The following is a 17,462-nucleotide window of genomic DNA, read 5'->3' on the forward strand; positions in this document are numbered from 1 at the left end:
GAATGGCAACTCTACTTTGTCTCTATACTGATGCTTAGCTTGTTTGATTGCCTTGTGGAGGGAATAGCTACACTGTTTGTATTCGGTCATGTTTCTGGTCACCTTGCCCTGATTTAAAAGCAGTGGTTCGTGCTTTCAGTTTTGCGCGAATGCTGCCATCAATCCACGGTTTCTAGTTTGGGAATGTTTTAATAGACGCTGTGGGTACGACATCGGCGATGCACTTGCTAATAAACCCACTCACCGAATCAGCGTATTCATCAATGTTGTTCGCCGCAATGCAGAACATATCCCACATGATCGAAGCAATCTTGAAGCGTGGAATCCGATTGGTCGGACCAGCGTTGAACAGACCTGTGCGCGGGAGCTTCCTGTTTTAGTTTCTGTCTATAGGCTGGAAGCAACAAAATGGAGTCGTGGTCAGCTTTTCCGAAAGGAGGGCGGGGGAGGGCCTTGTATGCGTCGCGGAAGTTAGAATAACAATGATCTAGGGTTTTGCCAGCCCTCGTAGCGCAAACGATATGCTGATAGAATTTAGGGAGCCTTGTTTTCAGATTAGCCTTAAAATCCCCAGCTACAATAAATGCAGCCTCAGGATATGTGGTTTCCAGTTTACATAGAGTCAAATTAATTTCGTTCAGGGCCATCGACGTCTGCTTGGGGCGGGATATATGCGGCTGTGATTTATAATCGAAGAGAATTCTCTAGGTAGATAATGCGGTCGGCATTTGATTGTGAGGAATTCTAAGTCACATGAACTCAAGTCCTTCTGTTCACCTATGTTGTTATGATCACACCACGTCTCGTTAATTATAAGGCATACACCCCCTGTCTTACCAGAAAGATGCTTGTTTCTGTCGGCGCAATGCGTGAAGAAACCAGCTGGCTGTACCGACTCCGATGGCGTGTCTCGAGTGAGCCATGTTTCCGTGAAACAAAGAACGTTAGTCTCTGATGTCTCTCTGGAAGGCTACCCTTGCACGGATTTCGTCTACCTTGTTGATTTGTTTAACACTTTTTTGGTTACTACATGATTCCATATGTGTTATTTCATAGTTGTGATGACTTCAGTATTAATATACAATGTAGAAAATAGTCAAAATAAAGAAACACTTGAATGAGTAGGTGCGTCCAAACTTTTGACTGGTACTGAATGTTGACATTGACACCTACATACCAACAAATGTAACTATGCATATTTATACCTGTGCTGACCTTTTGATATATATTTGGATCGTGGATAATCAAGTTTTATCTCTTGGCCTGACGTCTTATCTATCTGCCACAATCAGTTGCACAACAAATTTGAGCAGCTGAAGCATATGCACCAGGAGGAGAAGAGGAAGGTGGAGGAGAAGAGGCGGGAACTGGAGGAGGAAATGAACGCCTTCAACCGCAGGAAGGTGGCAGCTGAGACGTTGTCCTTAGCCCAGCCACTCAAGAAGGACAAGGACAAGAAAAAGTAAGCAAGTTCCTGTCCTCTTCCACTCGCTCTCCCTTTATTCCTCCCAAACCTTCTCTTACCCTAGGTTTAGCTTCAAAGTCCCTTTGTCCTCCTTTTCCCCAAAGGATTGAATTGAGATCACAGATAACAGTGGATTGACTTAGTTTATACCCTGATCAGGAGGGGCCTTCCCCGCCATCCCCCCCAAATTCCATGCCAGGGTGTTGTATTTATTGTACACTGAAATAGTTATATGAGCAGACAGACTTATGGAAAATACCTGACCTTAGCAGCTCCTAGTTGGAGAGAGACAGGTTCTCTAAGGCAGTCCCAGAAACTTTTTTTTTAGCTTCTAAAGTCTCCATCTAGTGGATAATATGTCCATTATTAGTGAAACCGTTCATCCATTTTGTGGTTAGTCTGACAGATTTCATAGTTCCTGAGGTAGTGCTTGGGTTTTCACTACATTAGGGATTGTACGTTATTTATGAGGGATACCTGGAGAAAATCGTAACTCTCTGAAATTAACATGGATGGTCCTTTCCTCAGTAAAATATATTTTTACCCGACCCTCCCTGAGCGCTTGAAATAACTTCCCTCCCCAAAAAATGTGGCACTGAGCAAATTTCAGGTCTGCTGAGTGCAAACATGAATGTTGTAAAATTCGGTGAAACTTCCATCGCGCGTTTACTATGACCACTGAGGCCGTACCCGCTTTAATTATTTAATTAAATTGCTTTGCTATTGTGCAGATGCCCGTCGGTCAGAGGCGTGACCACTTTAAGCGGGCCAAGTCCAACATAACAGGAACAGCCACAGACATCTCTACCAGGGGTTTCTAAAACGGCTTTCCTCAACAGTCTTGTATGACACACTTGAACTCGCCCTACTATCCGAGTACCACCACTAGTGCATATGCAGACAAACTGATCCATCGCATGAACCTTATCACACCAACAAGATCTAGGATCCACATTTTTTGTGTGTCTGCCTTGATGTTCATAAAACTCCACGGACCCCCTTGTGCAGTGAAACTTACAATGATTCGTGACCACTGCTATCCAGTCAGCACCACGGTTCGAAGGGTACTCAAATTACCCCTCATAAAGATGTTGCCTACATCTGATAGACCTACTCATCACTTATTATTTTATACAACGGGTGGGTTTAATCCAGAATGGTGATTAAACGGTTAAAACCGCATTCCAGCCGGTGTCTATTCCACAAGCTACCACCGGCTAAATCTATGATGTTAAAATGTCTATTTACTATGTTCCATCGGACTGTGCAATCGACTGTCTAGTCAGCCCAGCCAGGCAATTTATAAACTTTATCTCCATTATAAAAAGCATCTAGACATTCTCTCATTTCTTTTAGACTAACATGGAGATTTGTATAAACCTTGTTGTCTGTCTCTCCGACATTTGCAGCCTTGTTTCAATATTCAAATTCGATTTTCAGCTATCGCATAGTAATGAATGTGTTGGGATGAGACAGGCAGGCAGCTTTTCTCAACCAGTCGAAATCATGAATTGGCATACATTTTCAAGGATATATACAAAGAAATGTCAATAGAAAACAGGTAAAATGAAACTAAGTGCAGCTAGTTTGCAGTCTTTCAAGCTTCTATGAAGTGTGACTGTGTTATTGTTAGCTCCGTTGAGCATCGGTGTCCTGCGAGAGAGCACATTTTCTATGCCAGGTGAAATTGCGCATCATTAGCTCATTGTTATGGATGTATCCAAATAGAGACAGGTTCTATGTGAGGCAGTCACAGAACCATTTTTTAGCTTCTACAGTCTCCATCTAGTGGATAATATGATAACACCGGCCCTCGACACCCGTGTTAACCTCTCTTGGGCAGGTGGGACGCTAGCGTCCCACCCACGGTTCACACTATTCAACAGCCAGTGAAAAATCAGAGCGCCAAATTCAAATCAACAAAATGTCATAATTCAAAGTTCTCAAACATACGACTATTTTACACCATTTTAAAGGTACACTTCTCCTTAATGTAACCACATTGTCCGATTTCAAAAAGGCTTTACGGCGAAAGCATAAAGTTAGATTATGTTAGGACAGGTACAACACAATAAAAACCACACAGCCATTTTCCAAGCAGGAGAGGGGTCACAAATACCAGAAATTCAGCTAAAATTAAGCACTAACCTTTGACGATCTTCATCAGATGACATTCCTAGGACTCAATGTTAGACAATACATGTATGTTTTGTTCGATAAAGTTCATATTTATATCCAAAAACAGCATTTTACTTTGGCGCGTGATGTTCAGAAAATATTTTGCCTCCAATACTGCCGGTGAATCAGCACAACAATTTACAAAAATACTCATCGTAAACGTTGATAAAATATTAAACTGTTATTCAAAGAATTTTAGATAACCATCTCCTTTATGCAACCGCTGTGACAGATTTTTTAAAAAGCTTCACGGAGAAAGCACACTTTGCAATAATCTGAGTACGGCGCTCAGAAACATACACTAGGCAATACAGATACCCGCCATTTTTGGAGTCACCTAAAATCATAAATAGCATTATAAATATTCACTTACCTTTGATCTTCATCAGAAGGCACTTCCAGGAATCCCAGGTCCACAATAAATGTTGTTTTGTTCGATAAAGTCCATAATTTATGTCCAAATACCTCCTTGTTGTTTGCGCGTTCAGTAAGCTACTCCAAATGTAGGAAGCGCACCCAAAATTTCACGACAAAGTCAAAAAAAAGTTATATTTACGTTCGTTGAAACATGTCAAACGTTGTATAGCATCAATCTTTAGGGCCTTTTTAACATAGAACTTCAATAATATTCCAACCGGACGATTCCAATGTCTTGAAAAATGTTTTGGAACACAGCTACCTCATCACGTGAATGCGCGCCAATGAACTCATGTCCTTCCCTGAGTCACCAACTCCCCGGCCTTCTTGTTCGCTCTCTGTTCACTGCAAAAGCCTGAAACTAGGTTCTAAAGACTGTTGACATTTAGTGGAAGCCTTAGGAAGTGCAAAATGAACCCTAAGTCACTGTGTGTTGGATAGGCAATGACTTGAAAAGACTACAAGCTCCAGATTTCCCACTTCCGGGTTAGATTTTTCTGCCGTATTTTTTCTGCAGGTTTTTGCCTGCCCTATGAATTCTGTTATACTCACAGACACCATTCAAACAGATTTAGAAACTTCAGTGTTTTCTATCCAAATCTACTAATATGCACATTCTAGTTCCTAGGCCCGAGTAGTAGGCCGTTTAATTTGGGTACGTTTTTCATCCGGCTGTGAAAATACTGCCCCCTACCCAAGAGAGGTTAATATATCCTCCAAACACCGGCTTCTCGGGCATTTTCATTTAAATATTCAATCTGTGGGTACAAACTTTGATCTGAGAAATGATTGTCGGTGAATTATTTATTTTGCTCTCACCTAAAAAAAAAAAAGAACACTACACCACTGCTTCTCGGCTATAGAAAATTGTAGCGCTCCCTCTGAATGTCAGTCAATGAATGGGAACGCCAATCCATTGCAGTGTAGCCTAGTCATTTATATATATATATATATATACTGCTCAAAAAAATAAAGGGAACACTTAAACAACACAATGTAACTCCAAGTCAATCACACTTCTGTGAAATCAAACTCTCCACTTAGGAAGCAACACTGATTGACAATAAATTTCACATGCTATTGAGCAAATGGAATAGACATGTGGAAATTATAGGCAATAAGCAAGACACCCCCAATAAAGGAGTGGTTCTGCAGGTGGGGACCACAGACCACTTCTCAGTTCCTATGCTTCCTGGCTGATGTTTTGGTCACTTTTGAATGCTGGCGGTGCTTTCACTCTAGTGGTAGCATGAGACGGAGTCTACAACCCACACAAGTGGCTCAGGTAGTGCAGCTCATCCAGGATGGCACATCAAATGCGGGTTGTGGCAAGAAGGTTTGCTGTGTCTGTCAGCGTAGTGTCCAGAGCATGGAGGCGCTACCAGGAGACAAGCCAGTACATCAGGAGATGTGGAGGAGGCCGTAGGAGGGCAACAACCCAGCAGCAGGACCGCTACCTCCGCCTTTGTGCAAGGAGGAGCAGGAGAAGCACTGCCAGAGCCCTGCAAAATGACCTCCAGCAGGCCACAAATGTGCATGTGTCTGCTCAAACGGTCAGAAACAGACTCCATGAGGGTGGTATGAGGGCCCGACGTCCACAGGTGGGGGTTGTGCTTACAGCCCAACACCGTGCAGGACGTTTGGCATTTGCCAGAGAACACCAAGATTGGCAAATTCGCCACTGGCGCCCTGTGCTCTTCACAGATGAAAGCAGGTTCACACTGAGCACGTGACAGACGTGACAGAGTCTGGAGACGCCGTGGAGAACGTTCTGCTGCCTGCAACATCCTCCAGCATGACCGGTTTGGCGGTTGGTCAGTCATGGTGTGGGGTGGCATTTCTTTGGGGGGCCGCACAGCCCTGCATGTGCTCGCCAGAGGTAGCCTGACTGCCATTAGGTACCGAGATGAGATCCTCAGACCCCTTGTGAGACCATATGCTGGTGCGGTTGGCCCTGGGTTCCTCATGTGGCTGGAGTGTGTCAGCAGTTCCTGCAAGAGGAAGGCATTGATTCTATGGACTGGCCCGCTTGTTCCCCAGACCTGAATCCAATTGAGCACATCTGGGACATCATGTCTCGCTCCATCCACCAACGCCACGTTGCACCACAGACTGTCCAGGAGTTGGCGGATGCTTTAGTCCAGGTCTGTGAGGAGATCCCTCAGGAGACCATCCGCCACCTCATCAGGAGCATGCCCAGGCGTTGTAGGGAGGTCATACAGCCACGTGGAGGCCACACACACTACTGAGCCTCATTTTGACTTGTTTTAAGGACATTACATCAAAGTTGGATATTCCTGTAGTGTGGTTTTCCACTTTAATTTTGAGTGGGACTCCATTTCCAAACCTCCATGGGTTGATAAATTGGATTTCCATTGATTATTTTTGTGTGATTTTGTTGTCAGCACATTCAACTATGTAAAGAAAAAAGTATTTAATAAGATTATTTCTTTCATTCAGATCTAGGATGTGTTGTTTAAGTGTTCCCTTTATTTTTTTGAGCAGTATATTTTTTATATATATACACACACACACAGACACCATCCCAGCAGTGCAAAAACTCAAAGTACATTTTCTTAAAAATATAACTTTTCCCTGTGCTTCTCCCAGCATGCTTGTTGTATAGCCTAGGCCATGGATCATTTGATTGAGACCACACTAGGCACACTAGATATTGTGCACCCAGCAGGGAATCGGGGAGGAGGGGCCGTTTCGGGCACATATGATATACTATATTAAGCAACTAATTCTCCAACCCTGAGCATATGACATTTCATCGATTTACAAATTACATGACCCTCCCCTGGACTAAATAAAAAACATATTAAACCTTCCCCCTGACTGAAATTGAAAAAACATGACCCTCCCCCATTTTCCTCCCAGTAACTATTATGTACATTTCGATCTCTTCATGACAGTTTTGTTAGAACTTTACATTTACGCTGGCATTTTTCATGAGTGGTCTTCAAAATGGAGTTGAAGGGCTCCCTCCCCTGACAGCTCTGAGAATTATCACTCATTCATGAATTATTCTGTACTGACATTATAATGATTCTCTGAGGCACAATCTACACATTTTCTGACCTTTTTTTTCTTCTTTTTTCTGTCTATTCTCTTTCACCTTCATTATACTTTATCTTAATGAAGTCATACATTTTTCTGAAAAAATGTGAATGTGGAATGTATATGATTTGCATTATTTCACTCCAGTGTGTTTCCATTCACTTTGTTTTGTCATTTGTGGTCATTTTCTTTGTCATTTTCTTTCAGTTAATGTATGGGCCCAGTATGCCAAGCCGACCATGGATTTGTCTTCCATCATCATTGTGACGTCAACGTTTTGTTTTATGACATTCCTTCATGACATTGTACACATGGACCAAAGACCCTGATGGGACAGGAGACCGAGAGAGCTAACTTGCTGACAGTGGCCATTCCCTTCTCTAGGATCATTAATGTTATAATTTGGAACATGTTTTTTATACATTTTGTTCTTTTTCTAGCTTGAGACTTACTGATGTGTTTTGCTCACCATCACTGATTTATAACAGAAGGCACAACAAATCATGGACTTTCAACTTCACAGTTTTTTGGTACTAACTTGTGTTGTTACCTTGTTCTCCCATATTGTCAGTTAATGTAATGTTTAATGGATAAGCATTTACTGGTAGTGTAGGTGAACTCGACTCCTCACCAGCCAAACACCATTGTCTTACATCAGGTGGCGTCACTCCTACGTGACATTCAACAGACAGTGTAGACATTTCGTTACGCTATCTGACATAAGACAATGGCCGTACACCTCATAGAGTGGGTTCTGAATTCTGAGCCAAACTAGGCCAGACCTTAATCATGCATAGCAATAACGTAACTAAGTACAGTACCTGTATATTTATATTTTTGCAAACCGGTATATGTAAGTACCATCAAGTATATACTAGTACTAAATATTAAAAATATGCAATCAATTCTGGTGCTGTTTTGTTAATCCAGAAACCTGTATGTGAATATTTTCAGAATTTACTTGGCTTTATTAAAATGCAGATATGCAAAATGGATATGATAAAGCACACAATACTGTATGTTGTCTAATTGTGATGTACCGTACGCCATTGATGTGAGTGATGTCAGTTTACACAGCCCATATACAATGCAGCAACTAATGGAGGCCTCAACTCACAATAGAAATGTTTACGTCGAAAGACTAGAAGTACTCGTTCTCATTGGAAATAAATGCAACCATCGCATTGGATGTCTCCCTATCCCATGATTGATTTTATAAACTTGGGGGTTCGAGCCCTGAAAGCTGTGGCATATCAGACCGTATACCATGGGTATGACAAAACATTTATTTTTACTGCTCTAATTACGTTTAACCAGTTTATAATGTACAGATGTCGGATCTTAATATGACCCATTTCGTCGTAGGAGGAAAATAATCTTGCAGCATGAGGATTTGAATGTCTATTTAGAATTGACGCTACGAGTCAGCTGGTAGCTGTGTTTGTAGTCTACACAATAATTTAGACTGCAGATCCACTGGGTGTCAGTACAAGTAGCCTATGTATGCTACGTGCAAGCGACAGTGCGTCTTGTGCGAATTCTTATGTGGATTATAATAAATGGACAATATTTGTAGGGGATAATGTATTCTTCGTTAGGGAAAATCTGTTTCTTTAGATCAGTTGTTTTATTCTATGTTCAAGGCAACCAATAGGCAAAATAAATGAATGGTTATTTCAGTTCCTTCCATGAACCAGTGGGTACAGCCGCTGACACTGGCACATATGCCTGAGTAAGCATGAGTTTGAATCTGGTCCACTAATGCCCTTAATATTTTTGGAGGAACTAGTTCTTTTCTAGTTACTCTCTGTAATTTCTGGAGGAAGTAACTGACTTTTTACTAAGTTTCAATTGACCAAATCCCTTTCGTTACATATACTGGAAAAATATGTAAAATGCAACATTCAATAATTTCTTAGATGTTGCAGCCTTACAGTTCATAAGGAAATCAGTCAATTGAAATAAATTCATTAGGCTCTAATCTATGGATTTCACACGACTGGGCAGGGGTGCACCGACTGGGGAGCCAAGCCCACCAATAAAAATGAGTTTTTTCCGGTGAAGAAACCGGACGTGGAGCTCCTGAGCTGGCGTGGTTACTCGTGGTCTGCGGTTTTGAGGCCAGTTGGACGTACAAACAACGTTGGAGGGGGCTTATGGTAGATTATAACTAAATTCTCTGGCAACAGCGCTGCTGGACATTTCTGCAGTCAGCATGCCAATTGCACGCGCCCTCAACTTGAGACATCTGTGGCATTGTGTTGTGAGACAAAACTGGACATTTTAGTGGCCTTTTTATTGTCCCCAGCAAGGCGCACCTGTGTAATGATCATGCTGTTTAATCAGCTTTTTGATGCGCCACACCAGTTGGGTGGATGGATTATCTTGGCAAAGGATAAAATGCTCACTAACATGGATGTAAACCAATTTGTGCACAAAATCTGAGCGAAATAAGCATTTTGTGTGTATGGAAAATTTCTGGGATCTTATTTCAGTTCATGAAACATGGGACCAGCACTTTACGTTGCATTTATATTTTTTGTCAGTGTAGATTTATTATATTATTGCTGACAGACACAAACCTCCCAACCAAACTTGATTAAAAAAATATTTACATGAATTGATACTATTGGTTCCCCTTTAAGTCTGTATGACTATTGAAGTGAAGCAGTTATCTTCATATTTTTGTTCTTGGGTTCTTAGCCAGACGCGATCAGAGGTAAGTTGCACTTTACCTTCAGCCTTTTAGTAATATATTTCTGGAGTAAGATTGCTATTTCTAAGATATTCTAATTCTAATTGTGTTTTGAGGACAAGTACAAATCAAATGGCTACTTAGCTAGCTTTGGCAAACCCAGAATCTGGCAAAAAGTTGAATCTCCTGTTTTTAGCTCATATGAACTCAGTTAGTTGGCCAACTAGCCACCTTGTCATTGGCACAAAGCTTGAATAGATTAATCAGATGTGTGTGGCAGTAGCTAACTATCATATTAGGTTGCCACTAAATAAACTGTCTAAGCTAGTTAGCTGTGTCAACCATGTAGGTAGCTAATGTTAGCTGGATCAACGGGTCAGTTTCAGCTCAGCATCCTCCCACGCATTTCTCACTCTTGCTCTCTCAAGAAAAGAAAATACCCCTCAGTGGAAAGGAGATGTTCGGAAGATGAGGATACATTTCATAGCAGGTTAGGAGGAGTAGGTTAGGAAAAGGCAACAAAAAAAACACGACATCAATCTCATTCCATGGTGAAAATGTCTAATTTGCATACTGGTAACGTAAATGGTGAAAATTCGGTATTGACTGTTGTAACACTTACCTGTTCATTCTGAGTGAAACATTTTACATCACACTTGGTGTAAATCTTTTTAGTATGCATTCACCATCACATACTTCAAATGATATTGTGAAATGTATTTATTCCAATGTCTGGAGTACCATTATGAAATTGTGCACATTGATTAAGTCAATACTGAATTATCATAATTGAAACTGTACAGCCTACAGACTTTGTTTAATGTTAGTCTTCATGGAAGAGTACCTGTGCTGGGGGACATCTGCAAGATGGTGCTGTCAGGCTTTAACGATAGTGCAATTGATTTGACATTAATCTAAGTTGTCCTTTTGGTTTGCTGTCACAGTTTACCATGAAGTGTAAAAAAAAAATAACCGAACTCATGCAACTAGTAGTTTTTATTTAACTAGGCAAGTCAGTTAAGAACAAAGTCTTATTTTCAGTGACAGCCTAGGAACAATGGGTTAACTGCCTTGTTCAGGGGCAGAACAACAGTTTTACCTTGTCAGCTCGGGGATTCAATCTTGCAACCTTTCAGTTACTAGTCCAACGCTCTAACCACTAGGCTACCTGCCGCCCCCTAGTTAAGTCGTTTTCTGACCCGATACTTTTTACTGTTACTTGAGTAGTTTAAGTAGTCAAATTTTACTTGAGCAAATTACAATTAAGTGACAGTACTTTTACTTAAGTACAGATTTTCAGTACTCTACCCACCTATGCAAATTATACATAGTCTAACTATAAAACGTGGGCGAGCAGCCGCATATTAAACACATTGGGCTTATTTTGGTGAGAGTGAGCCCTCTCACTTCGCCTCTTCCTCTCTGCCTTAGTCCTGCTTGCAACCAAAGTCGTTCAAGTGGAAACGTCTAGGAGCAACAACGGCTCAGCCACAAAGTGGTAGGCCATACAAGCTGACAGGACAGGACCACCGAGTGCTGAAGTCTAAAAATTGTCTCTCCTCGATTTCAACACTCACTGAGTTCCAAACTGCCTCTGGAAGCAATGTTAGTACAAGAACCCATGAAATTGGTTTCCATGGCCGAGCAGCCACACTAAGATCACCATGGTTCGGGCTAGGCCCCTTAGATCCAGTGAAGGGAAATCTTAACACTACAGCATACAATGACATTCTAGACGATTCTGTGCCAACAAGATCATCAACGGCCTCAGCCACGGCCTATTCACCCAGCTATCATCCAGAAGGCAAGGTCAGTACAGGTGCATCAACGCTTGGATAGAGAGACAGAAGCTGTTTTTATATCTCAAGACCAGACAATTTTTTTCTCTTTTCTTTACCCCATTTTCTCCTCAATGTTGTGGTAGCCAATTGGTAATTACATCATGTCACTGAGTACTGCCCCTATATATAGGACCTTCCACCCCCACCTGGGATATGGATGCTGATGAAGACCTAAGGATTGAAACGTTGTTAATAAATATCACCTGGGAGCATGAGCAGCAGTGTGTGGCATTTTCCTTTATGTTTTACCCATTTCATATGTACAGTGTATTCAGACCCCTTCACTTTTCCCACATTTTGTTATGTTACATACAGCCTTATTCTAAAATGGATTAAATTGTTTTTTTTCCCCACTCATCAATCTACACACAATACCCCATAATGACAAAACAAAAACAGGTTTTAGACATTTTTGCAAATGTATTAAAAATAATACTATCACATTTACAGTTGAAGTTGGAAGTTTACATACACCTTAGCCAAATACATTTAAATGTAGTTTTTCACAATTCCTGACATTTAATCCTAGTAAAAATTCCCTGTTTTTAGGTCAGTTAGGATCACCACTTTATTTAATAAATGTGAAATGTCAATAATAGTAGAGAGAATGATTTATTTCAGCTTTTATTTCTTTCATCATGTTCCCAGTGGGTCAGAAGTTTACATACACTCAATTAGTATTTGGTAGCATTGCCTTTAAAATTGTTTAACTTGGGTCAAATGTTTCGGGTAGCCATCCACAAGCTTCCCACAATAAGTTGGGTGAACATTGGCCCATTCCTCCTGACAGAGCTCGTGTAAATGAGTCAGGTTTGTTGGCCTCCTTGCTCGCACACACTTTCTCAGTTCTGCCCACAAATTTTCTATAGGATTGAGGTCAGGGCTTTGTGATGTCCACTCCAATACCTTGACTTTGTTGTCCTTAAGCCATTTTGCTACAACTTTCGAAGTATGCTTGGGGTCATTGTCAATTTGCAACCAAGCTTTATCTTCCTGACTGATGTCTTGAGATGTTGCTTCAATATATACACATAATTTTTTTCTGCCTCACGATGCTATCTATTTTGTGACGTGCACCAGTTCTTCCTGCAGTAAAGCACCCCCACAACATGATGCTGCCACCCCGGTGCTTCACAGTTGGGATGGTGTTCTTCTGCTTGCAAGCCTCCCCCTTTTTCCTCCAAACATAACGATGGTCATTATGGCCAAACAGTTCTATTTTAGTTTCATCAGACCAGAGGACATTTCTCTAAAAAGTACAATCTTTGTCCCAATGTGCAGTTGCAAACCGTAGTCTGGCTTTTTAATGGCGGTTTTGGAGCAGTGGCTTCTTCCTTGCTGAGCGGCCTTTCAGGTTATGCCAATAAATGATATGTGGATATAGATACTTTCATACCCGTTTCCTCCAGCATCTTAACAAGGTCCTTTGCTGTTGTTCTGGGATTGATTTGCATTTTTCGCACCAAAGTACGTTCATCTCTAGGAGACAGAATGCGTCTCCTTCCTGAGCGGTATGACGGCTGCATGGTCCCATGATGTTTATACTTGCGTGCTATTGTTTGTACAGATAAATGTGGTACCTTCAGGCATTTGGAAATTGCTCCCAAGGCTGAATCAGACTTGTGGAGGTCTACAATTTTTTTTCTGAGGTCTTGGCTGATTTCTTTTGATTTTCCCATGATGTCAAGCAAAGAGGTACTGAGTTTGAAGGTAGGCCTTGAAATACATCCACAGGTACACATCCAATTGACTCAAACAATGTCAATTAGCCTATCAGAAGCTTCTAAAGCCATGACATAATTTTCTGGAATTTTCCAAGCTGTTTTCCAAACTTCTGACACACTGGAATTGTGATACAGTGAGTTATAAGTGAAATAATCTGTATGTAAACAATTGCTGGAAAAATTACTTGTCATGCACAAAGTACATGTCCTAACCGACTTGCCAAAACTATAGTTTGTTAACAAGAAATTTGTGGTGTGGTAGAGAAACGAGTTTTAATGACTCCAACCTAAGTGTATGTACACTTCCGACTTCAAACGTATTCAGACCCTTTACTCAGTACTTTGTTGAAGCACCTTTGGCAGTGATTCTTTTTGGGTATGACTACAAGCTTGGCACATCTGTATTTGGGGAGATTTTCCCATTCTTCTCTGCAGATCCTCTCAAGCTCTGTCAGGTTGGATGGGGAGCGTCGCTGCACAGCTATTTTCAGGTCTCTCCAGAGATGTTCTTTCGGGTTCAAGTCTGGGCTCTGGCTGGGTCATTCAAGAACATTCAGAGACATGTCCCGAAGCCATTCCTGTGTTGTCTTGGCTGTGTACTTAGGGTTGTTGTCCTGTTGGAAGGTGAACCTTAGCCCCAGTCTGAGGTCCTGAGCACTCTGGAGCAGGTTTTCATCAAGGATCTCTCTGTACTTTGCTCCCGTTCATCTTTCCCTTGATCTTGACGATTCTCCCAGTCCTTGCCGGTGATGCTGCCACCACCATGCTTCACCGTAGGGATGGTATTGGCCAGGTAATGAGCGGTGCCTGGTTTCCTCCAGACGTGACGCTTGGCATTCAGACCAAAGAGTTTAATCTTGGTTTCATCATGATCTGAGTCTTTTAGGTGCCTTTTGGCAAACTCCAAGTGGGCTGTCATGTGCCTTTTACTGAGGAGTGGCTTCCGTCTGCCCACTCTCCCATAAAGGCCTGATTTGGTGGAGTGCTGCAGAGATGGTTGTCCTTTATGACCAAGGCCGATCTCCCCCGATTGCTCAGTTTGGCCGGGCAGTCAGCTCTAGGAAGAGTCTTGGTGGTTCCAAACTTCTTCCATTTAAGAATGATGGAGGCCACTGTGTTCTTGGGGACCTTCAATACTGCAGACATTTTTTGGTACCCTTCCCCAGATCTGTGCCTCGACACAATCCTGCCTCTGAGCTCTATGGACAATTGTTTCGACCTCATGGCTTAGTTTTTGCTCTGACATGCACTGTCAACTGTGGGACCTTACATAGACAGGTGTGTGCCTTCCCAAATAATGTATAATCAATTGAATTGACCACAGGTGGACTCCAATCAAGTTGTAGAAACATCTGAAGGATGATCAATGGAAACCGGATGCACCTGAGCTCGATTTTGAGTCTCTTAGCAAAGTGTCTGAATACTTATGTAAATAAGGTATTTATGTTTTTGAAGGTTTTCTCTTGTCGTTATGGGGTATTGTGTGAAGGTTGAGGAGGAAAAAATTATAATTAAATCAATTTTAGAACAAAGCTGTAACGTAACTGTGGAAAAAGTGAAGGGGTCTGAATACTTTCTGAATGAATATATATCCAGTAAAAAGTTTGGACACACCTACTCATTCAAGGGTTTTTCTTTATTTTGACTATTTTCTACATTGCAGAATAGTAGTGAAGACATCAACACTATGATGTAACACATATGGAATCATGTAGTAACCAAAAAAGTGTCAAACAAATCAAAATACATTTGATATTCTTCAAAGTAGCCGCCCTTTGCCTTGATGACAGCTATGCACACTCTTGGCATTCTCACAACCAGCTTCATTTCAATTAACAGGTGTGCTTTGTTAAAAGTTAATTTGTGGAATTTATTTTCTTAATGTGTTTGAGCAAATTAGTTGTGTTGTGACAAGGTAGGGGTGGTATACAGAAGATTGCCGTATTTGGTAAAAGTCCATATTATGGCAAGAACAGCTCAAACAAGCAAAGAGAAACAACAGGCCATCATTACTTTAAGACATGAAGGTCAGTCAATGCGGAACATTTCAAGAACTTTGAAAGTTTCTTCAAGTGCAGTCACAAAAACCATCAAGCGCTATGATGAAAATGGCTTTCATGAGGACCACCACAGGACAGGAAGACCCAGAGTTACCTCTGCTGCAGAGGATAGGATAAAGTAATCCTTCTAACCCCCCCCCCCCCCCCCCCCCAAAAAAAAGATATAGATGTATCAATTTGTAAGTCACTCTGGATAAGAGCGTCTGCTAAATGACGTAAATGTAAATGTAAATAAATTAATTTGAGTTAACTGCACCTCAGATTGCAGCCCAAATAAATGCTTCACAGAGTTCAAGTACCAGACACATCTCAACATCAACTGTTCAGAGGAGACTGTGTGAATCAAGCCTTCATGGTCGAATTGCTGCAAAGGAACTACTACTGAAGGACACCAATAAGAAAAAGAGACTTGCTTGGGCCAAGAAATACAAGCAATGGACATTAGACCAATGGACATTTTTCCTTTGGTCTGTAGTCCAAATTTGAGATTTTTGGTTCCAACCGCTGTCTTAGTGAGACGTGTGTGGGTGAACGGATGATCTCCGCATGTGTATTTCCCACCGTAAAAGAACATGGAGAGGGAGGCGTAAGGGTGCAGGGGGTGCTTTGCTGGTGACACTGTCTGTGATTTATTTAGAAGCGATACGCCATCCCATCTGGTTTGGGCTTAGTGGGACTATCATTTGTTTTTCAACAGGACAATGTCCTTACACATCTCCAGGCTGTGTAAGGGCTATTTTACAAAGGAGAGTGCTGCATCGGATGACCTGTCCTCCACAATCCCCCGACCTCAACCAAATTGAGATGATTTGGGATGAGTCGGACCGCAGAGTGAAGGAAAAGCAGCCAACAAGTGGTCAGCATATGTGGGAACTCCTTCAAGACTGTTTGAAAAGCATTCCAGGTGAAGCTGGTTGAGAGAATGCCAAGTGTGCAACGCTGTCATCAAGTAAAAGGGTGGCTACTTTGAAGAATCTGAAATATAAAATATATTTGTGATTTGTTTAACACGTTTTTGGTGGCTACATGATTCCATATGTGTTATTTCATAGTTTTGATGTCTTCACTATTATTCTACAATGTATAAAATAGTAAAAATAAAAACAAACCCTTGAATAAGTAGGTGTTCTAAAACTTTTGACTGGTAGTTTATGTGGGAACTCCTTCAAGACTGTTGGAAAAGCATTCCTCGTGAAGCTGGTTGAGAGAATGCCAAGAGTGTGCAAAACTGTCATCAAGGTGAAGGGTGGCTACTTTGAAGAATATAAAATATATTAGTGATTAACACTTTTTTGGTTACTACATGTTTCCATATGTGTTATTTCATAGTTTTGATGTCTTCACTGTTATTCTACATTGTAGAAAATAGTCAAAATAAAGGATAACTCTTGAATGAGTAGGTGTGTCCAAACTTTTGACTGGTACTGTATTTCTACTACGGACTACTTGCTCCTCTTAATATTTCTATATTTTCTTAATTTAACTTTTTAGATTTGATATTACTGCACTGTTGGAGCAAGGAACACAAGCATTTCGTTACACATGCAATAACATCTGCTAAACGTTTATGCAACCAATAAAATGTGATTTGATTTTAACTTTGTGGCAACAGTTTGGAGAAGGCCCTTTCCAGTTCCAGTATGACAATGCTCCCGCCGTGCACAAAGCGAAGTCCAAACAGAAATGGTTTGTCGATCGGTGTGGAAGAAGTTGACTGGCCTCCACAGAGCCCTGACCTCAAGCCTGTTGGACATCTTTGGGAGGAATTAGAATGCCAACTGCGAGCCAGTCCTAATTTCCCAACATCAGTGCCCGACCTCACTCATGCTCTTGTGGCTGAATGGAAGCAAGTCCCCGCAGCAATGTTCCAACATTTAGTGGAAAGCCTTCCCAGAAGAGTGAAGGCTGTTATAGCAGGAAAGGGGGGGACCAACGCCATATTAATGCCCATGATTTTGGAATATGTTTGACAAGCAGGTGTCCACATACTGTTGGCCATGTAGTGTATGTGAAAACACC

At 41.5% G+C, this 17,462-nt stretch overlaps 1 protein-coding gene across 1 annotated transcript in view; it reads left to right on the top strand.

The window, feature by feature from the left end:
* LOC106567502 (septin-8-A) overlaps positions 1–8,028 on the top strand; it is a 42,934-nt gene extending 34,906 nt beyond the window's left edge. Inside the window, exons 9-10 of the mRNA XM_014136807.3 lie at positions 1,293–1,462; positions 7,331–8,028. Coding sequence (XP_013992282.1) covers positions 1,293–1,462; positions 7,331–7,334 — 174 coding nt within the window. The 3' untranslated portion in view covers positions 7,335–8,028. The remainder of the gene's footprint in view (positions 1–1,292; positions 1,463–7,330) is intronic.
* Positions 8,029–17,462: the final 9,434 nt, after the last annotated feature.

Source organism: Salmo salar, chromosome 13, assembly GCF_965601325.2.
Source record: "Salmo salar chromosome 13, fSalSal1, whole genome shotgun sequence".
Taxonomy (NCBI): domain Eukaryota; kingdom Metazoa; phylum Chordata; class Actinopteri; order Salmoniformes; family Salmonidae; genus Salmo; species Salmo salar.